Source organism: Cavia porcellus, unplaced genomic scaffold (assembly GCF_034190915.1).
Source record: "Cavia porcellus strain 051 isolate PalLab524CR breed Dunkin Hartley unplaced genomic scaffold, mCavPor4.1 scaffold_11, whole genome shotgun sequence".
Taxonomy (NCBI): domain Eukaryota; kingdom Metazoa; phylum Chordata; class Mammalia; order Rodentia; family Caviidae; genus Cavia; species Cavia porcellus.
Window position 1 is genome coordinate 11,535,515 of NW_026947494.1, and position 27,675 is coordinate 11,563,189.

At 47.2% G+C, this 27,675-nt stretch overlaps 1 protein-coding gene and 1 long non-coding RNA gene across 3 annotated transcripts; one reads left to right on the forward strand and one right to left on the reverse strand.

Moving 5' to 3' along the window:
* Positions 1–26,262, forward strand: Otulinl (OTU deubiquitinase with linear linkage specificity like). 2 transcript variants are annotated; one of them, XM_063257988.1, is made up of 8 exons: positions 1–159; positions 17,341–17,500; positions 17,588–17,619; positions 17,724–17,815; positions 18,513–18,662; positions 20,005–20,133; positions 21,748–22,017; positions 22,778–26,262. In XM_063257988.1, exons 1-8 carry the CDS (start codon positions 96–98, stop codon positions 22,949–22,951), a joined length of 1,071 nt encoding a protein of 356 aa, XP_063114058.1. In that variant the 5' UTR covers positions 1–95; the 3' UTR covers positions 22,952–26,262. The 2 variants fall into 2 exon arrangements, with proteins under 2 accessions (XP_063114058.1, XP_063114057.1); XM_063257987.1 differs by lacking the exon at positions 1–159 and adding an exon at positions 13,009–16,206.
* LOC134478057 (uncharacterized) lies at positions 25,176–27,486 on the reverse strand. Its single transcript, XR_010050404.1, has 2 exons — positions 27,197–27,486; positions 25,176–25,652 (listed from the first exon to the last, which is right to left on the reverse strand). It is a non-coding gene; the product is annotated as an uncharacterized LOC134478057 (long non-coding RNA).
* Positions 27,487–27,675: the final 189 nt, after the last annotated feature.

Consider the following 27,675-nt stretch of genomic DNA (forward strand, 5'->3'; position numbering starts at 1 on the left):
TCCCGCGCCGGCGTCGGCGGGGAAGCGGAGCGGCGGCCCCGCGGTTGACGGACCCACGGGCGGAGGCTGCGCGCTCCCTACAGCGCGCGGCCCGCATGGCGGCGCCGAGGAGCCCCCGACGGCCGCGGGAGCAGGAGCGGCCTCGCGACCCCGCCGCAGGTGGGCGCCGGGCTGGGCTGGGCGGGGAGCGCTCGGGGCCGCCTGCGGGGCGCGGCTGGTCGGGGCCGAGGTGCTCAGGCGCTCGCGGCGTCCTGCGGAGGGACGGCCGGCCCGGAGGGCTGCGGGTGTGGGCTCGATGTCGCCCTCGGAGCAGCGCGACGGTTGTCGGAGGGAAGTCGCCCGCTTTCGCGCCTCGCAGGCAGAGGATGTGGCCCACACCTCCGCGGCTGCCGAGACTTGGCAAACAGCGGACGGAGCCCCGGCTGAGGAAAACACAAAAGGACCCGCCGGCGGGCGCGGGCTGCGTGTGGCGACGGCGGGCGCGCTCCGCGCCAGGTGCTGCGTCCCCGCTCCGGCTCCAGGACCGGTCCTGCGCCCAGGTGGACGGAGCTCGGGGGAGCTCCTCCCCGCCCCTGCGTCCGGATCCCGTTCCTGGTCCCCAGCCCCCAGCCCCAAGGCCGCCTTTCCCTTTCTGACTCCCTGGCGGCAGTGCAAGGCGCGCAAGCCCACTCATGACTTCGGCGAGCGGGAGTGAAAGCTGGCTGGGGCCAGAGTGTTTGGGAGGTCCGCGGGAGTGTTGGTTCCCTGGGCCGGCTGTGCGGTGGCGGGGAAGCCGCATAGTCTGTACAGCCCAGTCTGTGTCTGCGAGTGTCATGTCGTGTCGAGCAGAAGTCACACCACGGCCTTATCCAGAGATGGGGGCTGCTCTGCAGGCTTCTAGGCCTAGAATACTGTCTTACCTCCCACTCTGAAAAGTTTGGGGAGTGAACTCATATTTTAACCTCTCTGCACCTGGGGTAGTTAGAGAATTAGCCAAATATTTCCTGTGGGTGTATTCATGTGAATTTTGATGTTATTTTCTTCCCTTCTCCCTGCCTTCACTTGGCAGAGACAAGGCAATTTAGAAGTGGAGGCAGGGGCACAGCTGGAGAAAGCTGGTTTGGGAGGCCGCAGAGTGCCTACTCTGGGCTTAGTGCAATCGCCAGAGTTTTCCTCTGTGTGCACCATTTCGGGTGCGCTAGTGCTGTAAACTGGGAGAGAATTCGCCTTTCTGCCTCAGCTTGTGGTCTGCGAAGTTATGGAAAACGCCTTCCTCCAAAGCGTATCCTCTGAGGATTGAGGTGCAGTTTCTGAGCAATGCTCGTTGTGTTTAAGGCAGGAAAAAAAAAATCACAAAACAAAGCCCAGCAGTTTGAAAACCAATTGCTGAAGCCAGGACAGACAGACGCAGCTTTTTTTTTTTAATCTACCCCATTTGAGTAAGGGAGGCATAGATTAGCTTTTAAGATAATAGCAAGTGATACCAAGTAGTACATGACAATAATAAAACCACAGGGTAACGACAGACAAAACCCACAGAAGAAAGAGGGACAGACAGTTGCTTGTGGCATCAAGGGCCTGTCAGTGAACCTCTCCGAAGCCGGAAGAAGACATCAGCACCCCTGTGGAAAGCAGGGCGACTTCGTAGTCCTGTAAAATAAGCTCAGCGTTCTCCTGGCCAAACATTTCAGAGTAGCATAAAGGCGGGTATTTTGAAGTGCTTTCTGTGTTCTAGCGCACTTTACTACTTGTGAAGTTGTTCCAATTGTTCTGGCTCAGCCAGCGCTAAGCTGTTAGCTGCTGCTACTGTTACTGTCATTGCCTTCTGCTGTGAGGTTGCTGTTATGACTGGCCCTCCCCATTCTGTGAGAGGGACTTAGACAGGGTCACCCAGCAGCTTTCTGTCAGTTAAAAGGTGTGGCCCTCGGAATCCCAGTTTCCTTGATTGCCAAACCCTTCAAGCATGACTGAGTTTACTGGGGAGCGGATGACTCCGACCCCTCCTATGGAGTCTTGAGCCTGCTCCTCCTGGTAATCCCAGGTAGTCGCTAGGCAGGTGGGTGAGCTCTCTGGGTGCACACTTCTGTGTTCATGGGGTCACTGGCGGCCCGCCAGGTGAGCAGCAAGAGGTAGGGGCACATGCACTTGCCTGGCAAAAGTGCCCAGAGAGCTGGAGCTTAACCTGGAGCAGATGCCTGCCAGGTTTTTGCCCCCAGAAGCTCAATGCGCAGAGGGTGCTGGCTTGAGTGAGTGGGGTGCTTCTCATGGGTGGGTGCTGATTGCAACCTTAAGGGAAATAGTTTCCCTCTTTAAAGGTGGCTTGAGGGCTGAGAGGAGAAAAATTACTGCAATTAAATGTATATGCAGCAGAACACTTAGAACCAAAGGGTCCATAGTTGATGTGTTTTTGGTTTTTTGCTATACATTTGTGCCACTTTCATGGTTTCACGTTTTTGTGAGAATCTGGTTGGGGGCATGTGTTTTATTTAGGTAAATATTCTTGCCTGGCAAATTACTAAGTTGAAAATGATGTTTTAACCTGGCTCTGGGAGGCTTTTTAGTGCCCTATGCTGTGGGAGGAGCAAGCACCTCCTCAGGTGCTGCTGGCACACAGTGCTGGTCCCTGTCACAGTGACTGAGGGCGCTGGAGTGCTGAATCCCCAGGACACTGCCACGTCACCACTCAGTGACACGGAATCACTGCGGAGAGTGCAATGGAGAGCAGAGATTATAGAGACGTTTCTGTCGCTGGCATAAAGCTGCCTATGCATGCTTGGCCCCTTGTGTGACCATGAGAGTCTGTACTTAACTTGCAGGTGCACTGTGGATGGACTCATGTACCACACCCACAGCTCCTGGTCCTCCCTGCTCTGTGTGAGTGATCTGATGAAGGTTTGGTTACTTAGCAAGATGGTGTGTTTTCAAAACTGAGGTGGGGTGTGTATTTGATTTGTAATTAATTTAATGGAGGTACCTTTAGACGTTTCTCCACAGTGAATCAACAAAGAAAAGGTTTCAGGTGTTTACATTTTTCCATTAACCTTCTGTTCTAGACACTCCATTTTATTTTGACCTCCCCATTTAATAGGAGACAGAATAGGCAGGTAGTAGCATGTTTAAATGAAAAGAATGGTAGAACATAACATTTCTAGGAAACCAAGAACCTTTGACTGTTAGTATGGTTGCTGGGACTACCAGGAAATAAAAATCCCCTAAATTGTACCATATGAAGTGCTAACCCCTCTCAAGCTCTAAACTTAGAATTCATGGTAAACCTTTTGTTGTTGTCTTATCGTGTAACTGTAATGCTGCTTGTGGGAGGCAGTGTTGGATTGATTGACCATAATTTAAAACACTATGTTAGTTAGCTCTTTGTTTGCTCTGCGATTAGGTTTTAGTGGATATTAGGGTTCATCTTCTAGCAGAGTGAGTAATCCTGTAGTTGGAAGACACTTTCTTAAGAGAGCTCTCCCTCCATGCAGGGAGAAGCAGCCTGTTACTAAAGGTTAAGGGCTGATGTGTTGGAAGAAAGAAGCATGCTACCATTTGCTGACCTACCGTGGTGGAGATGAACTCCTTCCTGCCCTCTAGCTTGAGATAGGATGGCCTCAGCAGGGATAAACCAGTCCCCAAGTGTCACAGGAATGGAGGTGGCAGTGGAGCCTTCACATTTAGAATCAAAGGAGCTAAAATCATTTGCTACCTGGTAGCGAGAGAATCTGTTCCTAAGGTGATAGAATAATGCTTGGCATTTCGGGGGTGTATTTTTGATCTGTGACAAGGAGGAGTCAGCTTGCCTGGCAGTTGTCTGAAGTCAGGGAAGAAAGTGCATCTGACTGGTACACTTGGGTGGGTTGAGATGTGAGCAGAGTGGCTGGTGGGAGAGGGGAAGAGATGGCAAGCCAGGGCCCGAACAGGCTGAATGTGATCAGCCCCATCTAGATGTGAGGTGCTGGGCACACTGATGTCAGCCATGAGAGCGGCTATTTTTCACTCTGCTTGGCATTTGCAAAATGAACTTGGCATTCAGTTTGTAGCAAAGGAAAAAATTGGCTGCTCAACTTGAAGCAGAAGTGGCAAGTAGAGTTACTGATAATGTTGGGTCCCTTAGTCCTGTACCTGAGACAGCACAAGACGTGTGTACAAATTCCTCTGAAATTGGAAGGTGAAAATTAATTTTATCCATGGTATAGTCCTCTGTTTCTTTTTTTTTTTTCTTTTGGTACCGGGGATTGAACTCATGACCTTGCACTTGCCAGGCAGGTGCTTATGACACTGAGTTAAATCCCCAGCCCAGTCCGCTGTTTCTTAAATAGTCCTTCAGCTCAGTTTTGCTTGCTAGCTGATTAGCATGCTAGTGAACTTGCATAGCCTGTGCCTGTCCTGTTCACAGTCTTATTCCTGCATCTTTTCGTATACCTCACTGATGCCTTCATTCAAATTTTGGAGCTGCTGAAATGTGGGTACTGTTCTTCTTCTCCTGCTCTCTCCTCCTTCTTCATCTCTCAGCCTCTTCTTTGCTTCTTGCTTTCTTTTAGAAACTGGTCACCTCTGTGGTGCCGCTAGTGGGAAGGCTCTTCCCAGATTCTCCCAGGCTTGAGCTGCTAAGGGTCGGGGATTGCTGGCATTTGTCACCCGCTTCTGCGTCGCCTGCCCATGCTGCAGGCATCCATCTGCCCTCTGGTACTTGCTTTGAGGGATGCTGAGTTTAGCTGAATGTCAGTCATCTCGCAGCCATTTGCAGTCTCAGATGTGGAGCCTCGTGCCCCAGCGTGACTGTCCTCCCACGTAACTCTGAAACACTGTAGAATAAAGAGGACTTTGGAGAACAGAGCAAGTGGCAGTTAATGGCCCTGCCTCCTCCTGTCTGTTCAGAGGGGAGGAAGCTGAGGTCCAGCATCGCCTGGCTCTCCAGAGCGGCCCTCAGCGGCCTCCTCTTCCCACTACCTGAACCCCCCCCTGCTAGGTGGCCACTTCACATTCTCACTTCCTGCTTTGTGTAATGAGGGAAGAGAAAGCCTGAAGCTGCTTCTCTGTTCCCGATATGCACGCCAAAAGCCAGATGGGACCCCCAAGATAGAGGCAGTGTTTGGGGTGGGAATGGTGGAGTCAGCAGCAAGTCCAGAGTCAGGCGGAGAGGTGGCGCACCAGGGCTGGGATGGGTTCTTCTGGTGTCTGCGCCCCAGATTCTCCCCCACATTCTGCTTCACCTCCAGCTGGAGAGAGGAGGAAGGAGCGGAAGTCACCCTCCTGGTGACCACTTCTTCGTGCCAGTGTCCACTCACACAGCTGTCTTGGCCCCCAAAGCGGGTGGGAGGAGCCTTTATGGAGTGCCCGGCTGAATTAGGGTTCCCTGCCTGTGGAAGAGGAGATGGGATCCTGGGGCTGCCGTCTCCGTCATGAGACACGGGAGCCTAGATCCTGACCACATGGATTCATTCCATTCCTTCAGCCAGTGTTTATGAATTGTCTTCTTTGTGCCTAGGCCCAGAGAAAGAAGAGCGAAAACAGACACAGGCCCAGTCCGCAAGATGTTTACTGTCTGCGGAGGGAGACAGGCACTAAGCAGACACAAACAAACTATACAAACTGTGGCAGGGACTGAAACAAGGACAGCGTGTTCTGTGCAAGAGGAAGAAGGGTTTTGCTTGGGTCTGGGGGCCAGGAAGGGGTCAGGGGAGTGACACTGGCGCTGGGAGCTGTGGGAGGGAGGCGCTGCAGCGGGAAGAGTGCAAGTAGAGCCAGGCGGGCAGGAGGCGCTCGGGAGGAGGTCAGAGGTGGAGCAGCAGTGGCCCGGAGTGCGCAGCCAGGGCTCCTGCTCACTGGAGAGATGTTGTGGGGTGTGAGACTGTGTGAGGCTGAGGCCCCGGCCATCCAGGAGCAGCTGGCCAACTTCCCTGGAGGCCACCGGGACAGCCAGGTTTCTTTCTTCATTATTAATTTCAGAAAAGTTCCTCTTTAGACAGGTGTAGCTTCCACCACAGAAAAACGGTTGATGAGTAGAAGTAGCCAGAGGGAAAGGGACACAGAGCAGAAGCAACGCTTGCTTAGAGTTGTGTTCTGTGACCAGTGGGATTTTGTATTATCTCGCTTGGTTTCTTCAATAAGGTGGAAATGAATTGGTGTCTGATGATGTGTTTGAGATAACAGAAGCAGCAAGAGACAGGGAAACCCTTGCTCCAGCAGCTTTTCATCACGGCAGTATACTGAACTCTCCTGGAGATATGAAAAAGAGGGCCCTGGGCCCAGCCCAGTAAATCAGAAAATCCGTGGGGAGCCAGTGTGATTCTCTGTACCTAACAGGGCCACTCAGCCATCGGTGTGCGTGCACACCGCTCCGGGGTCCTGGCAGGACACTGGTTCCGTTTCGGTGGGGCCCGACAGCCTGTGTTTCCATGCACTCCCGAGGTCATGTTGATGGTACTGCCCCACAGATGTTGAATAGCACTGCTCAGTCATGTTGGCGGATTTGTGTTTGAAGCCACTGGTTTCTTTTTAGGAGAGGGAGTCTCCAAGGCTAAAGGCAGTTGGGCCCATGAAAGTAGAGGAAGTAGGCTGGGCCCATCAGCGAGATCACACTGAGCCCCAGAGGGGCAGATCCCAGGTGGCCCTAGGGCTGGCCGGGGTTTCAGGGTGAGACTTGGCCGCAGCCCTGACTGGCACTGGTGTTCTTGGTTATGGAAGAGTGGGCTGCAAGGCCTCTGGCTAGGCTGGAAGGACAGATGATGGGCCTTCCGTCCTTTCATGCACCTCGTTAGGGACCTCGCTGGCTCGTGTCAGGCTGCCCCAGTGTGGGTCTTTGCAACAAATAGGAAAAGTCACGGAAAGTTTTTTTTTTTTTTTTTAAGTAGGCGATGACACATCCATCGACTATCTAAAAAATTACCAGCCTGCACTAGCTACAGAGTGGAAAATAGAATTAAGGAAGGGAAACCAATTAGAAGGATTAGTAACCATTAGCAACAGCCCCCAAATGACTCTGAATAATGGGAAAATGATGCCACCACAGCAGACATGAAGAGAGGTTTGCATCTGAGTGTACCTTTAGTCAGTGTGTTCATGAGTTGTTTGCAGTAGAGCAGAGGAGCTTTAATGTTAAAGACCTGCTTGAAATGAAGCAGGGAGCATGTCAGGTCCTGGCTGCCTCCCCTTGGCGAGGTGAAAGGTACCCACATGATTCAGAGGTTAAAGAAATCACTAAGGAGGCAGTGCAAAGACAGATAAAATCTGCACGTCCTAGTTTTGTGGTCAGCTGGGTTTGTACACTGAACGAAGCAGAACTCAGCTCTACAGTGCCTGGCCTCGCTGCTGAGGAGCCACCTAACATTCCTTCCCTACAGCAGATCTGGGGAACACAGAAGGGAGAAGCTGAGTAGGCCTGGGAAGCGCTGAACCTGCCAGTCCTGTGTGTCACATCCTCAGGGGAGCAGGAAGGGAGAGAGGCTGAGACTGCGAGGCCCCACCTGAGCACCAGGGCAGTCCTTCTGTCTGGCAGTGTAAAGACGGTTGCCCCGCTGTCCCTTCAAAAGATCGGCCTCCAGTGTAGGTCCAGAGGGCCTCGAGACAGCAGGCAGAGTATGAGTCAGTGGCCTCTTGGGTGGTGGTGTTTGTAGGTATGTGACACCAATGCAAGCCCAGGCTGCTTTGACCTGAATGTGCCATCTAGAATTGTTTGGCAAGCCACAGCCTAAGGGCCAAAATCTGGCCTGCTGTTTGTTTTTCTATGGCCTATGACCGAAGAAAGGCTTTTAATGTTTAAAATGGTTGGGGAGAAAAATCTAAAGAATTCCATATCCTGACATGAAAATAAGTGCAATGCAAATTCAGCGTCCATAAACCAAGTTTTATTGGAACACAGTTCTGTCGTGGATCGTCTTGGCTGCCTTCCTGCTGCAGGGGTGGAGTTGAATAGTTGGGACGGAGACCATATGGCTTACAGAGCCTGAAATCCTTAACTCTCTGGTGCTTCATAGAATACTTGCTGACCGCTAATGTAGAACAAAGAGAGTGGTCATCTTACTGACCCTTGTCCCTTTGGGGTCCCACCAGCATGCTGCGTTCCTACTTGGGGCCTCACTATAAAAGTGGAGTGAGTTCAGACAAGAGTGAGAGGACAGTGGAGAGCCCCCCAACAGCATATGGTGGGGAAAATGGGGTGTCTGACGTAGGGGGTTGACAGAGATGGGGTGGAAATGATGGAAATGAGCAAACTTTGAAGTTGGTGCTCTGACTATTCTCATTCTCGGGAGAGAATTCCTCAGGGGAAGGCAGGAATGTAGTTAGTTCAGAGGGCACTGGCCTTCATTCAGAGCATGGGTTTAAATTCAGACTTCTTGTCTTCCTTGGGCTCCTGTTCCTTCACCTCAAAAGTAAAGCATTCATGAGACCTCTCGTCAGGTGCCCAGGTCCATTGCAAATTGAGGTGTAGTGTTCTCTCTGGCTCCCTGATTGGAATACTATCTCTTGCTCTGCCAGCGGACCCTAAGGAGGGCTGAGCCAATGCCGGTTCTTTGCCTCTTTTTTTGGTAGTTAAAAAACTTAAAAGACTCAGTAGTCACCTTAGAGGTATTTGCAGGTCTTCCAGGGGGACAGTCACAAAGATACAGAACCGGCCTGCATTGTGGATGGCGTGCTGGGAGCGTGCTGGTCAGGGCCAGTTCTGCCCACATACCCGGTTGGAATCCAGCCTTGGACTGCAGTGGGATCCAAGTCCCTTTGTCCCAAGGCTGTCTGCCCTTCAGGGAAAGATGTAAGCAGTTGTCTTACAAAAAAGGAGTCAGACTTCTTCTTCCTGACCCAGGCAGTAACATTCAAGTTGTAGTCAAGTTGGGTCTGGTCCCAGCAGCCCCTTCTTAAACCTTTTTGAGGAGTTTCCTTGCTCTTCAATGACACACTGACATCTATAGGCCAGCTCCCCAGCCTTGCAACCTGGAGTCCTAGCTTGGCCTCCCTTCCAGCAACTCCTGTCTTGGCCTGATCAGAGTCACTTCCTGTGTCAGGTTGCTCATCTGCCTTTGTTGCTTTCTCCTGGGTCTCAATGGGGCAGGTCTGTGTGTCCATCGTCCCAGAATCCAGTCTGTTTGTGGCTGTGCCATCAGCTTTTGGCCTAGTGCCTGATCTGCAAGGGAAGCCTGATCTGTGTTCAAAGAAAAAGGACATATTTTGAGCAATAAAAAGAGAAGCATTCAGAAAAAGGAAGTAGATTTCTACAAAATGGTTGGGGAGATTGAGCAGGGATTCAGCTGAATAGATTGTACTTGGGTAGTGTTCCTTTGTTTAATTTTGCTCCAGCCCTGCTTATTTCTTGCTGTTGGCCATTTGGGAACTCTTTGGCATTGTTGAGGCTAAGTGATTTGTCCAAGGTCCTGAAGGCAGAAAATGGTAGAATGAAGACATGAGGTTTTTGCTTGTTTTGCAGAATCCATTTTTTCTCCCTGGCCAGAGCATCTGCCTGGCTGGATGAAGTGGTCCTGGAGTTCTGTCCTTTCCCAGGGAAGGACTGATAGATAGATTGCTCTTTGATAGAGCTTGTTGTACCTTCTGCTTTTTTATGCTTGGGTAGGTTTTAAAAACCCCACACACAGTTAGAAAACTAAACTGGCCTTAAAGTAATGGGCGTCTTTAATACTCCTGCAAGATATAGTACCAGGAAGAAGAAAATTAACCTACGATGTTATGAAAAGCTCACACATGCACAGCTCTCTGGTGGGCAGGGGGCACTTTTCTGCGGTATTCTGGGTTCTTGCAGTTAGATTGGAGCCCGGGTGAGTGCGGCCAATCTGTGAGGACGGTGCAACAGCTTAAGCAGGCTGCGTGACAGGCTACAGTCGGATGCTGTGCTGGTCATGGCTTTCAAGGTCAGAACTTTCGACTTTGTGGCTGCCTTCCCCAGTGATACCGATCTTGTAGTGTTGCTTTTAATATTTTGCCAAGTAGGAGTATTGTTTCTCAATTGAGCAAAATTAATATGTGAAATACAAATATTTGGAAAGTCTTTAGACATCATCATTTCACAGAAGAAGAGGGCATTTTTTCTAACCATAATGTGGAATTATAGCAGATAGAAATATCTGTTGTTCTGTTTGCAGTCTCCCTGTTTGAATGTGTCCACTTTGTATGCTTTGATCCTGTGACTTGAGCACTATTTCTAAGATGACAATGTGTAATCTGTTAACTGATGATTTCTTACTGTTTTTTTGTAGTCCTGTATTACTTGTACCCTTACACTGTTTTGTCTTGTTTTATTTTGTTTTTTCTTTTTTTCCTTTTAAATAAAAAAAAGAAATATCTGTTGTTTATTAAACATTTTTTTACTTTAAAGTTTTTAGACAAAGGGATTTTTGTAGTACTTGGGGTCAAACCTATGGGTGCTGTACCACTGAGCTATGTCTGCAGCCCAATTTATTTATTTTGAACAGGCTCTCACTGAGTTGGCCTCAAACCTGCAGTTCCTGGCCCAGCCTCCTGAATCAGGATTACAGATGGGTGCCTTTGTGCCCGACAAAGGGATTTTTACTGTGTGTCTTCACTCCCTCTGCCTACCTCGCCTTTTAAAATTAAATCTTTCCACCCTACCTCAGGTTTGATGCTGCCTTCCCTGGCCCACTAAGTCATTTCTGATATGCCACATCTGCTTGCTTAGGAGACAGGCGCTGAGCTGAGGACCGTTGATTCCGTTGAAATGGGCAGAGAGAAGGCGCATCATGGTTTAAATACGAAGTGTTCCCAGAGCCTCGTTGTTGTGGTCAGGGTTTACAAGGGAATAGATTTAATACAGGACACATAATTTAAAGGATTGTTTTATAATAGTCACCCAAGGAGTCAAATGCAGAAGAGTGCAGGGGTTCTGTCCACACACTAGAGACCCAAAGAATCCAGCTGAGGGCATGGATCCCACAGCAGTGTCCTATATGAGTCCAGCTGAAGACCTTGCGCTTGTGGTAATGTCCTCCACAAGTCCAGCTGGAGGCCTAGCGTCCACAACAACGTCTCATGCAAGTCCTTACCAAGGATCTGCTATCGCCCAAAGGTCTATTGTGGAAGATAGAAAGTCTGTACCAGTGGGGTGAAGGTGCTGTGCCCACAGGCTGAGAGATCTACACTGGAGGCAGGAAGTGACACTCAAGAAAGAACTCCCCTGAAGGAAACCACAGCCATCCTCAGTGACAATAAGGACTCGAGCTCCTCCAGCGATGAGAACAACTGAGTGTACATCATGCTGGGAAATCAGCATGACGGGCTTCTCCAGGAGAATCAACGGCACACCAGGAGGTTCAGTTCAGCTGGGTTTTACAAGTTGACCATTAGTTAGTCCACCACATCCATGGATTAAGGGCCCAATCACCAATGCAGTAATGTTCAGAGGTGGCGCCTGGAAGGGTGATTAGATGGTGATGGTGCTGACCTCATCAGTAATCAGTCAGTGAGTACACAGCTGAATAGGTGCTAGGAGTTGGTGTCCACTGGAGGAAGTGGGTTACTGTGGGGTGGGCCTTCGCTCTAGGTCTTTTGTTCTTTCTCTGCTTCCTGGCTGCCATGATGGTCCTGCCTTGCCACAGCCCTAAAGGCAGTGGAGCTGGCCAACCATAAACTGAAATGTCCAGAACTGTAAGCCCAAATAAGTGTGTCCTCCTGTGAATTGCTTTCTCAGATGTTTGGTCATGGTGGTAAGAAGCTGACCAACACACATGGTCTTGGCATTGTGCCATGAAGAAGACTGGAGAGGATGTGGGTGAGGTTAAAGACTGGCAGTCCACGGAGAACAGAGTAAGGGGAAGCCATCCTGGACCCGAAGCGGCACTGGGAGTTTTGGAGGCACAGCAGGTGCTGCCTAGTGTCCCTGTGAGAATCTGCTGTTCTGCCACCGGGAGTCCCAGGCCGTAGGGTAGATCTGATCACTTAATTTCCGGCTGGTTGGTGTCTTTCATTTTTTTTTTAGGGGTTTTTTGTTTTCAGTTTCCTGTGTTAGTGTGTGAATTACTTCAGCTTTGATATTTTGTACAGAGTGGAAAAAAAGCAGATTAGAATTTTACTACAGAAAACAGTGCCTTTTTGTAGTTGTAGTCCTGGGTAGTTGCAGTGATCACAGATCGATTTTTCAGATAGTCACAGGTTGATTTTGGGAGGCCCAGTGTCATTCCCCAGGGATGTTTTAACTACCAAAGCACTGTTTCTGCTGGTGTGTAGTTCAGGGTCTCAGCATACATTGATGCTGGAGGTTGAGATGTGTGAGAGCTGGTTAATCTGTTTCTTAGTTTAACAGAAATGCATTGTTCTGTGCACGCATGTCCGCCTCCTCCCACATGTTCAGCCCAAAAGGATAGAAAGGAAATTTCATTTTATGTGTCTCTTGACAGGCACAGCATCCACAGTTCCTGGCAGTACCACCTCTCTTTCCTGCAGCTTCTTGCAAGTTGAATTTCCTAAAGATTGTTCTTTGACCAAACTTGCCCCATGAGCACTCCCTTTTGTTTGTTTCCTGATGTAGGATGATGGAACCTTTCCTCTCTTCCTCCTTCACCAAGTCCCTGTCACCAAGCACCAGGACCCTGTCAGGCGGGTGCCCACTCCTCCTGGGGAAAGGACAGGAAGTTCGGGTGGCGACTGCAGAATTCTCCCTGGCAGGAAGGGGTGACCCTCAGACCCTTCTGATATTGCAGGTGTTACCCTTCTCCAGCTGCGTCTGGAGGAATCCGCTTCTGCTGGGAGTATCATCAAAACTGTCATCATGAGACTGTTTGTGAGGTGTGTCTTTATGATGTTTCTTCTTTTTTCTTTTTTTAGTAATTGGCCCAGCAGGAGAATTTAAGTTTCTCTTTTAAAAGGATGTTGATTCTCTTTGTAGTAGCAACGTTGGTTTGAAGATTTACTCAACTCCGTAATTCAGAGATAGCACAACCAAGGGTAAGACAGGCAGCTTCTAGTGTTCCATCTACCCCCTCTTTGAAGCTGTGCCACTTACCAGCTCAATCCCACAGGTAGTTACTTTTTTTTTCTTACATTTTTTTCTTATGTGCAAAACAAAGTTGATGGCAGTAGTAAGAATACAAATGAATTGTTAGCTTTTTTACTGGGTACTTCTGGTGTGAACACATTGTGTTAAGTGCTTTCCTAGCATTTCCACGATGCTCCATGGTGGTGCTAAAAGTTGGAAACAGCAGTGCCTCCCATGTTGTGACATGCAGTGGTGACAACAGCAGGTGTGCATGGAGCCCACACTGTGCACGAGGCTCCATGTGTGTTGATCCCATTCCTGGGTCTGAGACTGGAGCTGAACCGGGCTCCTCGTGTCCCCAGCCCATGTTACTGTGTAGAGGGCCAGCTTCACTGTCGCTGCGTCGCTTGGCTCAGAGGAGGAAATGAGAAGATCCCTCCATTGCGCTTAGCCCTGGGGCTGCCACGCGGTGGCTGCTCAGACTGTAGTCACTTTAGTTGTTGGAGAAGCTCTGTTTTTCTTGCATGCCCCTGCAGAGCCCTCTCCCACCCACCTACAGCTTAGGTCCCCAGCGCCCACCCCAGCACGCATGGTTATGTTCCCTGGCCCTTCTAGCCTGAACCAGATGAAAAAATATAAATGTAATGCTCCATGTTGCTTTTTCTTTTTGTGTACTACAGGAGATTTTAAAGCCAGAGCCTTCATACTGAGCGTCATTTGCAGCCCTTTGTTTGGGAAGCAGGGTCTGCTAAGTCACTGGTTTAAACTTGTGATTCTTTCTGCTTGAGCCTCTTGAGTGCTGGGATTATAGACATATGCTGTCACATCTGCCTATAGTGTTCCATTTCTCTAGAAAATGTTTACAGGTACAATAAAAGAATTGTATATCATATAGACACGATTGTAATTCTTGCACGAATTGCAGAATTTCCTAAAATTATTTGCCTGTGTCAGAATTTTCAAAGTTCAGAAAGCCATCTGAATTAATAAAAATGTAAATCATGGATACAGAAGCAGGATAGTTTTATATTTTTAAATATAAAAAATCTTACTAAATTTCTAGGTGGTAGTAAATAGAATTTAAATAGCTAATTGGCTATTCTAAATAGATAAGCACATGTTTGAAATTGTCCTTTTAAGGCCTGGGAGTATGTTTTCTTAATTTGCCTGTAACATTTTCTTCTGTATTTGTTAGTAAGTTTCTGTTTTGTAAAGAGTGCCAGTATACATCAGAAATGCTAGAATAGTGTAGCCCATGTTGACAAGGCTTTTGCTGTATTCAGTCACAGGAATTTTACTAAACTGTGTGCTGTGAGGAAATTATTTCACAACACAACCCAGGAGATTTGGCCATTATTCAAAAATCCTCTTCCTCATTTGCACGTCAGCATTTTGCATGTTCACATGGAATATAATCAGGAATCTACTGAACACAGCAAAATCCTGCAAGTGCCCTACGTGAACTCTTAGGTCCACTTAGCCTGTTCTTTGTGAGATCACTGTGTGTGTACAGAAGTAGCGTGTCTGGATCACCTCATGACTTTTCTTTTTTGTGGCTCACTTTCTGGAAATGACATCTGTGTTCCTGCTGTTTCAGGTCACGCATTCTGTGTAACTAAAATGACACTATACACTATGGCCAATCACGATGCAGAAGTACAGCAGTGGGCGGCTGGAGGCCGCTGGCTTCATGTCAGCAGTGTGCCTTGGCTGAATTAGTCCCTGTGGTTGTGCACACATTCAGCAGGTACTCAGTAAGAAACAAGTGTGAACCAGGCTGTGCACTGACGCCTTGATATGTCAGCTTTTCCAAGGCAGGGTCTGTATTTTACTGTTCAAGAAATATAACGTAAGAAGGGTCAGGTCGGCAGAGTCACATGGTGAGAAAGAAAATAGTAACGTTGTAGAAGTCTGGATCCTCAAGTCCTACTGTTTTTGTTCACTGTCCTATTTAACTGTGTGCTACAAAGATTTTTTACATGACCCTGAATATGGGGAAAACTAGGTGTTTCTTTAATTTTTGGATTGAGTTTTTGAATACTTGTTATGGTTTGTGTCTAGGTGTCCACCACAAGCCTCATGCCATCATGCACATGGCTGAATCTAGCATTTGTGATTGGTTTATTGTCTAGCTGGGATTGGCAATGTGAATGCTACAGCTGCCCAGGTACAGAGCTGGTGTACAATAAAAGGGAGGAAGAAGGCATGTCCCCCTTTTTACCCCGTTCACTCTTGTCATTTGTGGCTGCCATGAATGGCTGCCCCTCTGCTATACCACCCTGCTTGGAGCCAGTAGAGTATGGACTGAAACCTTCAAAACTGTAAGAAATAAACCTTTCCTTGCTTCACTTTGGGCATCAGGTATTTTGTCTCAGCCATGAGAAGAAAGTAAGACAGCATTTGGTAGCAGAGGAGTAGGGTCATTGCTGTGACTATACCTGACCATGTGGTTCAAGGCCCTTTGGGAATGGCTTGTGGGGAGAGTTCGGAATGGTTTGGAGATGTCACCTGAATGTATAGAGCTGGAACAGCTTAGGCTGTTCTGTAGGGGAGATTCTGGTCAGAGCTCAGGAGACCAGAAGGCTGATAAAAAGCCTGCCAGTAAAGACCAGGCTCAGGAAGTTTCTGCTGGGAAGAAGGACTGCATTGGTTGTTGAACTCCACATAATGTGTGTTATGGCTTGGCAGAAAATCTTTCTGCATTCTGCTTATGTCCAGAGACTTTACCTGAGACTGAAATTAAGGGCAATGAATTAATCTGGCAAAAGAAATTTCATGGCAATCTAATGTTGAGGCAGTGGCATGGCTATTGTTGGAGGCTTTTAGCCAGATTTATGTTGTGAATCAAGAGCCAAGAGCCCAGCAGGGTGATTTAAAACATTTTGAGTTTGGCAAAAAGAAAATCTCCAGTAAAGCTGTGGACTGTAAAGATAGCTGAGACCTCAAATGCTGAGAAGGAACAGAGAAATAAAAAAGATGGTATGGGGGTATCCCAGGAAGCAGCAGATCTCTCCCCTTTGCAGCTTCAAAACTTAAAAAGTGAAAGACTTTGCTCAGAGGAGAAAGCCACAGAATGTCATGTTCCAGAGTGGTAATGAAGGCCACAGGAGGTTCCAAAATGATGGCACCTGCAGATTGCAGAATGATGCGGCATAGAGAAGCTGTTCCTCCCAATCAGTTGAGAGAGCTCAGCGATCCAGGCACTCAACCCCTACAGCCAAGAGAGAGGAAGGCCTGGCTAGTGCTTCAGTTGGCCGTGGACCTTGGTAGCATCCACGAGGCACTGGTTTTAGGTGAGTGGAGAATGCATGAGTTGTGAGGTTAAGGTAGCTTCCATCCTGATTTCAGAAGGCCTGGAAGGCCAAGCAGTGTACCCCTGAGAGAGCAATATTAAGGCTGTGAGTGTGAAGCCAAAGGTACACTGGAGATTCCAGGAGTTTGGAAAAGCCAGGAACATGGATCACTTGAGGAAGGCTGCAAGGACTGAGCAGAGTGGGCTTAAAAGAGAAACTGTGGGAGCTAAAACCACTGGAAGTGCCGTAGGGATAGAGTCACTCAAGCCTTTTGGGGCTTGCAATCAGAATGTTTCAGATGCTGAGTATGGAACTCCAGGACTTAATGTTTGCCCTGCTGGATTTTGGACTTGCTTTAGTTCCAATGCTTTGTATTCCCCTGTGTATAACTTTTGGAGTGATAATGTTTACCTTGTGCCATTGTATGTTGGAAGTGTTTAACTTTGTTTTTTCATTTATACCCGGGCTTGCAGCTAAGAATTTGCCTTAAGTCTCAGAGGAGACTTGGGACTTGGACTTTTCAGCAATACCGAAACTGTTAGGACTTTGGCAACTCTTGGAGATGGGACTAAATGTCCTTTGTGTAAAGGATGTACATGAGTCTTTAGGGGGCCAGGGATGGAACGTTATGATTTGTGTCTAGGTGCCCCCCACAGCCTCGTGCAGTCATGGACATGGCTGAGTCTAATGTTCATTATTGGTTCATTGTCTAGCACTGGGATTGGTAGTGTGAGTGCTGTACCCACCCAGGGTGGTGCCAGCATACAGTGTAAGGGTAGGAAGAAGGCACGTTTTCCCTCTTTTGCTATGTTCACTCTTGCTGTTTGTGGTGATCACGAACAGCAGCCCCGCCATGCCATCCTGCCTTGGAGCAGCTGAGTATGGACTGAAACCTCCAAAAGTATAAGAAATAAACCTCCCCTTGCTTCACTTTGGGCGTCAGGTACTTTTATTCTCAACAATGAGAAAAAGTAACTAAGTTACAATGAGAAAAAGTTACTAAGTAAGTAAATATTTAATTCAGTGACAGATGCGTAATGGGTAAAATGATTCAATGTATATATATTTTTTTCCTTAAAGGAGACTTACTTAAATTGCTATAGGCTTCTTGGTTTCATTGTTTGTTTTTGTTAGGAAGTGACCAAGTTCACTCCTGGACACTAGTTCCAAGCCAGGCCCTAGATACTGCCTGGCGCATAGCCAAGGGCTCTGTGATGATGGCCGTGTCGCTGCTGGTGGCCACGCTCTGCTACTTCAGGAGGCTGCACTTCTATTTAGGACACCGGCTGAAATGGTATGTCACTGCTTCACCTTCAAATCTCAGAAATAGCCTTGTTCTTCAGTGCAGACTTTTGATATTATTGCTTCCTTTACTTTTCAGGTGGATCGGATATCTGCAGAGAAAATTCAAAAGTAAATATTTTATGTATATGTTTCCTTATTTTTAGGGTGAATAGAAGGGCCAAGAGGGAAGGAAAAGGGAAAATTAACTGCCTTTTATTTTTTATTTGGTCTAGGGAACCTCAGTGTGGAGGCAGAAGTTGATTTGCTCAGTTATTGTGCAAGAGAATGGAAAGGAGAAACACCCCATGCCAAACTGATGAGGAAGGTGTGTCTGTTTACAGAAGTTGTGGGAAGATGTAGACTTTGTCTTTCCGTCAGAAAACTTTATGCCCTGCATTAGTACCAAAGGGGTATAAGGAACGCTGTGGCTTGAATTCAGGAGCCGCACAGCTGCTAGCAGCCGACTGAGGCCTTTGAACTGGAGCCTGTGCCTTGGAGGACTGAGTACCTAAGTTCGGTCTCTAAGCTCAGGAGGCCGGAGCAGTGTCTCAGCTCCCCCAAACAGGCCTATGAAACATCTGTGTGTGTGTACAGTGGAGCTGCTTCCTGGAAGGGTCACACACCCTGACGTAAATACGTGGAGGAGCTTAGAACTCTCCATTGGACTAATTTTGGTAAATACTTCCCAAAGTGCTACCCCATCTTGTCACCAGCAAAAGCAAAAGAAGGGTGAGAGGGTGCATTTAAAGAACTCTGCAGCATGACCTTTAAAATATATAGAACTTTTCATTGTGCTAATGACTTCGCCTTGGTCTTCCTGGACTTGTCATCTAAAATACGGTGATGCAGGTCTTACGTGTGAGAGTCACTTTATACACACACAGTTAGAGTCATAATTTATCATTATTTCTGATGGCAGGAGCACCTCACTGAAAGCACTTTTGCAGTATGTCCTTTGAATTTGTTTTCTTATTCTGTTGCCCAGTGGGTTTAATTAAAACTTTCTCTTTTTGTGCCAATAGGCTTATGAGGAGCTGTTCTGGCGGCACCATATTAAATGTGTCCGGCAAGTAAAGAGAGATCATTACGATGCTCTGAGATCGGTGTTGTTTCAGATATTCAGCCAGGGCCTTTCTTTTCCGTCCTGGATGAAGGAAAAGGACATTGTTAAGGTACACATTCACTCTGGAGCTCAGAGGCTCCTGGGGTTCTCTGGGGAGCTCTGTACACAGGATGGCCAGGTTGGAGGAACTTTGTGAGGTCATTGAACCCAGTCCTCTCTCTCTTAGGCCAGCTTGCAAATCCACCTCAGAAAGGCATTACCTGGGTTTGTGTGTTTTTAATGCCCCATCTTTGCGTGAGTTAGACTGCCTGATGGTATGGGAGGCATGTACTAAACTTTACAAGAAACTGCTAAACTGTTTCCAGAGTGGATCGGTCACTGTGAAAGAACTCCCAGTCACTCTGCATTCTCACCAGCACTTGGACCTGGCAGGTTTCTTATTTTTAACAGTTCTGATCTGTGTACCCCGGCATCGTCATGCTTTTACATTTCATTTCATCTCATAAGTAGTGATGCTGAGCATGTTCTCGCGTGCCTATTCCCCATCCATATAACCTTCTTGGAAAAGCATCTGTCTGAACCTTTGGCCCACTTTTCTTACTGTTCAATTTTGATAATTCTGAGTGCACTTTGTCAGCTGTGTGATTTGCAGATTTTTCCTCCTAGTCTATGGCTCATTTTATCATTTTCTTGACAGTGTACAGTAGTCTGTTCTTTAACAACCATAATTTTAATTTTGAGTGCAGTATGCCTAATCTGAGGTAGGATTCACAAATTCTATTTCTTTGACGTCTTTTATTTAAACTTGTTTTTACCACTTCCACCTTATCTAGCAAGTACTTGTCAGGTGTACACAGTATGCTAGCCCTGTCAGTCGCTGCTGAGGGCAAACACTACGACAGAGGCCCTGGGTTTACCAAGCTGAGCTGGGTGGGAAAGTGTATTGGATACTACACGCGATCGGTTCTTACACACAGCGTAAGTCATTCACCCTGGTGAGAGCCGGGGAAGGATAAAGCTGAGAGGTGAAAATACCTAAGAGGGACTGGCCACATCGCTCTCAGCGGCTGAGTACAGCTGGGTTTGGACCAGGGTGGAAGTTGTTACATAGTCTTCCTGTACCCTGCTGCTCTGTTCTTCTCTGCCATCCCTCAGTGAAAAACAGTGAAAATGAGCTGTATCGGAAGTGTTTTACTCACAAAGATTATTTCTATGGGCATGTTCCTATATGTGGAATCTTAGCACATATGAAGTGAGGTAAAGATAGTCTTTAGATTGTCACCCACAGATCTAAGGAAAAGATGAATACACGCTCTTTACCTCGCCCAACTTGTTACTGTCCTTTAACTGAAGGCTGCTGACTGAGATGAGATTGTGTGCTGCAGCATATTCCAAACTGTGTCACAGATGTTGAGATACTAACCATTGTTGGCATCGACTTCCTTTTTAAGCTTCCTGAAAAACTGCTGTTTTCACAAGGTTGTAACTGGATCCAGCAATACAGTTTTGGTCCTGAGAAGTATACGGGTTCCAACGTGTTTGGGAAGTTACGTAAATGTGTGGAACTATTGAAAACTCAGGTGAGCATTTGGGGGAAACTAACAAAAAGTTGTAGGCGTATGAACATGGCCCACACGCGCACCCTTCAGGTGAGGCAAGTAAGAGATGCTCCTTCCACCGGCTGATTACTTTTTTCTCTTCAAGTAGTGAAGAGCGGCACTGTTGTAAGCAGGTTCCAGTGAGGGGCTCTGAAACATTCTCTGCAGTGCACCCTGTTCACATGGGTGGCCCCTGTGTCTCCGGCTGGCTACAGTTCTTCCTGCTGTACAAATGACACGGACTTTGGATGACTGGAATGAGCCCGGTTACCTTGAGAAATCCCTGGGCTATTCTGAGCCATAGGTTTCATGTGTGTAAAAGAGAATTATGAATGGCATAAACCTTGTGTTGCCATCGAGAGAATCTGGTGGCCTCATGGGCACAGAGCACCCTGGACTGCACCTGGCATGCAGTGAGTGTGGAAGGGTCTGGCACTGTCACTCACTGCAGTCTCCTTGGAAGCCCCGCTATCTGAGTCACAGTTTTAGGGAACTGATGTGCTGGATACTTGACCTAGCAGGTGATGCCTTTTTGCAAAAACAGTTTATTTAAACTAATTGTCACAGACGTAGCTCAGTGGCATAGCACCTGCCTGGCAAGTGCAAGGTCCTAAGGTCGATTCCTAGTACCTAAAAAAGTAAATAAAATGTAAAACCCCTAACTTGTCATTGTCAAAGGGGAGTGGGCTGCTATAACAAAAACCAGACACTGGAGGTGGGAGCTTGGGATGCAAGAGCCGCCAGGCTGGGGTCTAATGAGGGCTTCCTGTTGGTTATCTTCGTACCCTGTCCTCTTGTGGCAAGAGGTAAACTAGCACTCTTCCGCCTCTGATGAGGGCTCCGCCCACAGGACCAGTCACCCCCAAAGGCCTTGCCACCACCCTGGAATTAGGCATTTGCTACCGGGCCTTTAGGGGAAACAAAAGTGAGGTGATACCTTTGTTCTATCATAGTATGAAGTTTTTTTAAAAAGTGCAGAAAGATACAAAAGGAAAAGTTAGAAAGTTTTAAAAGGGGTGATGAGAAAATACGAATGCCTAATTTTTATAAAAATCATATTTCAGTAAATGACATGCTGTCATTAATTCCCATTTAACACCTGCCCTTTGAACACACTTATCCAGTCATGCTCACCACTGTCTGAAGTAGTGCTAGAGTCGTCTCACAAGCAGTGTGATTGCAAGTACAGTACCTACTGCAGCCGAGTGGCACCCCGCGGGAAGGCGGGCCTACCGATGTTCCCTCATGCCCTTGCCCTCCTTGGTTGGGCACTGTGGGACTTCTCTCTCACTCTTCCCAGAGGTCAAACATTTTGAATTCAGGGCTTTGTCAGCCACAGCAGTGCAGCTAAAGCCATGGAAAGGGACTTGCAGAGCTGCTTCAGAAGTGTCAAGCAGTGAGACAAGTGGGAGAGGGGAGCATTTGGGGGATTAATGGCTTCGTGCCTTTTACCATTGTAATTTTTTTATTTACACACTATGTTTTGATTACACCTCGAATTCTCCTCTATTAATCTTCGCTAAGGTTATCAGTGCTGGGAAGTTACGCAGTGATGTACGCATTCACCTCACCTCACCTCACATCTGCATTTTTTAGTGGACCGAATTTAGCAGCATTAAGGATTATCACAAGAGAGGAAGCATGTGCAACATCCTTTTCTCCGATGCCATTCTGGAATACAAGCTTTATGAAGCTTTGAAGTTCATCATGCTCTATCAGGTCACTGAAGTCTATGAACAAATGAAAACCAACAAGATCATTCCAAGTCTCTTCAGACTGCTGTTCTCCAGAGAGACGTCGGCAGATCCTCTGAGCTTCATGATGAATCACCTGAACTCTGTAGGCGACACGTGTGGGTTAGAGCAGGTGAGCGGGGACCTGGGAAATGTGTGTGTGTGACTAGAGGGTGATACAGACCGCACTTGAACACACGGGCCCTAGGCGTGTGCTTTCGGCAGCAGTAAAATCACCCCCGGTGCTACTTGCTGGGTCAGACTGGCCCCAAGTGTGGAGAGGGGGGTAACGCGCCCCACTGCACCTGCAGACCAGCGGGGTCAGGAGTGTCCCGTCCCTCACTCTGCTGCTGGCTTCTCCCACAGAGGAGTAACCAGGAGAAAGACCTGCTGGAAAATGAGAGAACTTCAGGAACTTTTTGGTTGTATACTACAGATAAATAAAAGTTATTAAGCCTTTTAGGTCCAGAAAAAAATTTCCCCATTAAAATTTGTAATATGTTTTTCCCATGGTAAGGGTCTGTTTTTTCTTTTGCTTTGCTGCCTAGAGAACAAACATTAATTATCTGAAACTTACACAAAGTGATTTGAAACGAGATCAAACTAATTGGAAAACACTGTAACTTTTCATTGCTAGTGTTCTTTTTGATTATTTTTTTCCAAACAACTTTTGTCCTCTGATGTCTTTGGGCCTGCTAGAGCTGCTCCCACGTGCGTCCCGTCCTCCTGCACAATGGCTGTGTGTCCCTGAGTCTCCACCCACGCGTGGGCTTCCCAGTGGGTGTGTAACAAGGGGAGCCTTTCACAGCTGCAGAGACAGGCGAGCTCCCCACCCCAGGGAGGCAGGCGTCTGAAACGGTATCTTGATGACCTTTCTTTGATCTTGTCACCAGATCGATATGTTTATCCTGGGGTACTCCCTGGAGGTGAAGATAAAGGTTCTCCGACTGTTCAGGTTCAACTCCAGAGACTTCGCAGTGTGCTACCCCGAGGAGCCCCTGCGGGAGTGGCCCGAGATCTCCCTGCTGACCGAGGACGACCGGCACTACCACATCCCTGTCTTTTAAGTCTGCCGTAGACCAGCACAAGCTCTTGCCAGTGAAAGGGCCACGCTGGCAGGCACAGCATTTTTCAGAAGCCCAGGCCAGTGTGTCCGCCCCAGAAGGAATGTGCGCCTTCCTCCAGAGTTCGGGCGCTGGGTGGACCACGTGGGGCTCATTTTCCTTCGTCGCCCCGCGGTTTCCTCAGAAGCAACTGTGCTGGTGTGCCGGTGTCACCGGGATTGGCGGCTTGACCTTGTACAGACAGGGTCTGGTCACGTGACAGCAGCGGGCCTTCGGCTACACAGTTCATTGTGGACAGCGGGAGGCCACGTGAGGCACCTCAGCCCGGGAGGAAGCATCTGCCCCTGACCTGTGCGTCCTTACCAGGAGTCTCACCGTGGGCGCCTCCCTCTTCAGAAGCAGGGCTGCGTTTCAGAAGCATTCATTGCTAGAGCCGCCCGATTAACGTTAAAATTACGTGTGTATATGCGTACATGTTTATATATACCTACAAACACAAGTAACCACTACTTTGTAATATTGTACAGTTTGTTACCTCTCTTACCTTTTTTGTCACTGTTGTATTGGGCCATTTTAATGAGTTTTATTTAGGTAAAAAAGATAAATCCTGTGGATTAAGATGACTGAATGACAGTTATTGAACCCTCACAAAACTATTAAACTGTGGTGTATTTCGTGTATATTAACATGTGTATTTAATGAGAAGATCTCTTTGTGGCAGGCCAAATAATGAGCCCAGACACAAAGGTAGCGTGTGCTAATCCCAGAACCCGTGAATACACTGGGTTACATGGTGAAGGAGCCTTCAACTTGCCGCTGAAACTAATGTACCAATCCGCAGGCCTTGAAGAGAGTGTTCCGGAATGAACAGGTCCGTCCTGGTGGAGGAGGGACTCGGAGGGCGCCAGCGTTGGAGGTGCTTTGCCCCTCTGTTTAGAGTTTCAATAAATACAAACTTAAAACTTTTGCTAATGACGTACTGCTTCAAAGTCACAAATCCCTCTCTTAACAAGTGATTTACTAACAGGATGTTAGGTGCTAACATTGCCCCACATGTTCCTACATCTTCAGTAAATTCTTTTAACAGCGTTGAATGCCGCGGTATATGAAAGCAGCATTCACTTTCTTTGGCAATGGATATGTACTGCACAGGCAGGATGTCCAGGGGTGCCCTCTCTGTTTTGGTTTCTGGTTGGAAAGCAGTGAACTCAGATGGAGGGGCTTTGTGTTACCCTGACAATCCTGCAAGACAAGAATTCTGGCTGGATCTGCACAGCCCCTGCCTTCTGGGACAGCCCATGGTTTGCATGACTTATGCACTGGCACTGTCACGAGGTGATCCCCTTGCTATGTTCCTGTGACCAAGAAAACATGAACTTCACTTTCTTGTTTATAAGTAGACATCCTGACAGCTTGCTGCTGTCTGCTGTTTATAGAACTGCTGCTCTGAACTGTCTGACACCAGTCGTGAACTGTGGACCCACCTGGCATTCACCTATTCACCTTGGATCTCTTTACCCAGGGTAAGGATTTCTCTATCTGCCCAGCGCTGAAAAGAACAGTGTCTGCAGGACTGGCAGCCCAAAACTATAATTATGATATCACTCACCCCACTATGTGTATCCTAAGTGTGCTTCGGAGGAGAAGGGAGCACGGGGCTAGAACAGACCAAATCATGAGAAAAAGCACATTGCAACTTAGTGAAGATGGAAAGCAGGAAAAAGCTTCAGTAGTCACTGTGTTTTGGAAAAGTACCCACATAGAACATTTTTAGGGACAGAGATGAGGTTCTTTCATCCTTGTGTCTCTGTTCTTACTTAGTTGTTTAAGGAATGTCATAAACTAGCCTGGAGGAGCTGCATAGAAATTAGCACCACTTTTAAATGCCAACAATAAAATGGTGGGGAACTACTGTGTGAGGCTAACATTTAAGTGACTTTCTACCTTTATATGTTTTAAATGATGAGAGAGCTTTAGCAAAAATGAAAACATCATGCCTTGTCCTTGTCTGGTTTTAGAATAAGTTTCTTAAATTTTGGCCAGATGTGTTCATACTGGAGTAGAGGGGAATATGAATATTAGTATAGGACTGACTTTTTACTGTGGCAGATTGTTGATAACAGTTGACCCTTTTAACCATTTTAAATTGTACGACTCATGGCATTAAGTATATTCACATTGTTAGGTAACTGTCACCACCATCCAGAACTTTATCAACCTCAAGGTGACTTTTCCACAGAGCCAAGCTTGAGCCCCGCATTGGTACCTGGTTTTTGTTTACTTTTCATATGTATTTTTCTTTTTCTTATTTGTTTTTTTGAGTCACATCTTCTAATCAGAATATTTCCTCCACGTTACAAATGTCCTCCATGAAGGCCAATGTAAGGAAAGCTGAGGTAACCAGATGGGTTAGGAAAATCATGTCTACTTTATTGACTTTTAAGTAGCTTCTGAGTTCAACCTAACACCATTTGGAAGGTCCCCAAGAAACTGGCGACCATGAGAGTCTTTGTGGTCTTGAACCAAAGTCATCTCGCCCTACATGGAGTCAGGCGTGGGCCTTGCTGGGGTGTGGACAGCCTGCCCTGTGGGGCAGAGGGTCAGCCAGGTCGGGGTGTGTCGGGGTGTTAGTACTATCATTTCCCGAAGACTCTTGCAGATGACTTTGGGGTAGAAACTTCATTCTCGATCAGATGATTTCCTCCTGGGTTAGTGAGATCAAAGGAAAAGAAAAACAATTTTAGTCTATTCAAGCTGATCATAGGGAGTTAAAAATATCTGAACTTTTCTGAATACTCAGAAAATGTTGGTAATTCCACTATTTTCTTTCAAAGAAAGTGTTTTTTAAGTGATAACCCAATACGTAAAAATCTGTGCATATCTGAATAAAGGGACAATTAATTCCAAAATTAGAAATTTTACCTTAAACATTCCAAAGATGTGCCTAAAAAATATGCAAAGTAAAAAGAAAAACTTTTGTGATTCTATTTATGAGAATATATTTCACACTTTTAAACTGAACTGTTTACTGTGTAAAATTAAGACAAAAATATTTTCATGGATCTAAGCTATCCTCGGTTGAATATTAATTTCCTTATAATACTGATTACTTATAAATTCCTTACAAATGCTGATTTCATTTAGATGTACTTTCTAGCCATTTGCTTTAGTTGAATTTTTGTTTGTCTTCTGGTGGAGCTGGGGATTGCACCCAGGCCTGTCGTACCAGGGAAGTGCTTTATTGCTGAGCTACACTCTAGCCAGCCTGGCCTCTAGTTCTAACTTTATTTTAATAAATTTATTATAATCAATAATATTAATGTCCACTTTATTTTGAATCCTATGTCTATCACAAAGTCTATTCTATAATTAGACATAAAACTGAGTCCAAGTTATACAACCACTCCTATGTTATTTGAAATACTTGGTTAACTGGCTTTTGTTTTAACCCTACCGTACTCCTCTAGGCCAGGAAGTCTCATTTGGCTTATATTTAATGTCTATGTGGTTTCTCAGTGAGTGGGAAACTGTCTCGCTCACATCTCATATGCTTAGCCATCCTGGGTCAAAGTGCCCTTGACCAACCAGAAGTAGATGCCGCTTGCCTGTGGGGGCTCATGGAGCGTGTTGGGGCCTTGGGCTCTGCGTGGAGATGGTGCAGCTCAGGAGCCCGCCAGGGGAGTGCTAGGCAGATGAGTGCTAGGTGGATGGCCTGCCTATGGAATCATGCAGCCATTGCCCTACCTGGAATCTCTTAGAAGACACCAGTTTCTAAAAATCAGATCTCTGTACATAATTCTGTTGGTTCTAATCAGTGGTACCGCATCTTAGATGGTTAAGTCTTTTTGCTGCCACCAGCGTCAGTCACTTATTTGTATGATTCTCGGGAAGTTTATTCCAGAGAATTGCCTTAAAAAGTCCCCACTCTTGCTATTTTTGTCTTAGTCTCAATCTTAGGTTTAATGGATAGAGTCTATTTCTGCACAAGTAGTTTGTTTTAAAAATATCCCTAGAAGCCTTGCTGAAGTTCAGAAGTGTTTTTCCCAGTGAAGTAACTCGTTGGAACAGAATATTTTCTTGTTCCTGACATACACAGCATCAATAGGATATCTAAGCAGAGGTGAGTCACTGTAGCACCAAAGGATTTCACTCTGCTCACTTGCAGCTAGGAGGTGGACACCAGTCGCTCGGATACTTTATGGACACGCTTGACGGCTGCACAGGGCCTTCCCAGACATCAGCACTTACCAGCACAAGTGCGAAGGCCTGGGACACCGTAGCTCCCACTGCGTGTCACTGCCGCCCCTGGGAAGCAGCTTGGGAACACTTGAAGAAGGTGTCCAGTCCGGCTGTACCCACAGCTGGGCACATTGGATGCCAGCTTCCCTGCTGCACTGAGAGCTTCTTAGGAAGGACCCGGGGGAGGCGAGGAGAAGCAGGTGGGACAAACTTGACACGCAACAGGGTCCCGGCTGCAAGAACTGCATGTGTGTCCTCAAAGCTCTGGTCTAATGTGCCTCCAAGTAGGCGCCTCAACGACTCCCTGAAATGAAAAGGCAGGTCTGAGAGGGTGCCTGGTGAAAATGGTTTGCTGTAAGAGTATTATTGTCACTGTGGATAAACAGGAAAGACAAATATTTACATCTCTTATCAGAAGATACCTTTAGCTGTAGTTAAACATGCTGGGTTGGTTGAAAGAAAAACAGCACTGGAGTATATCTGATCTG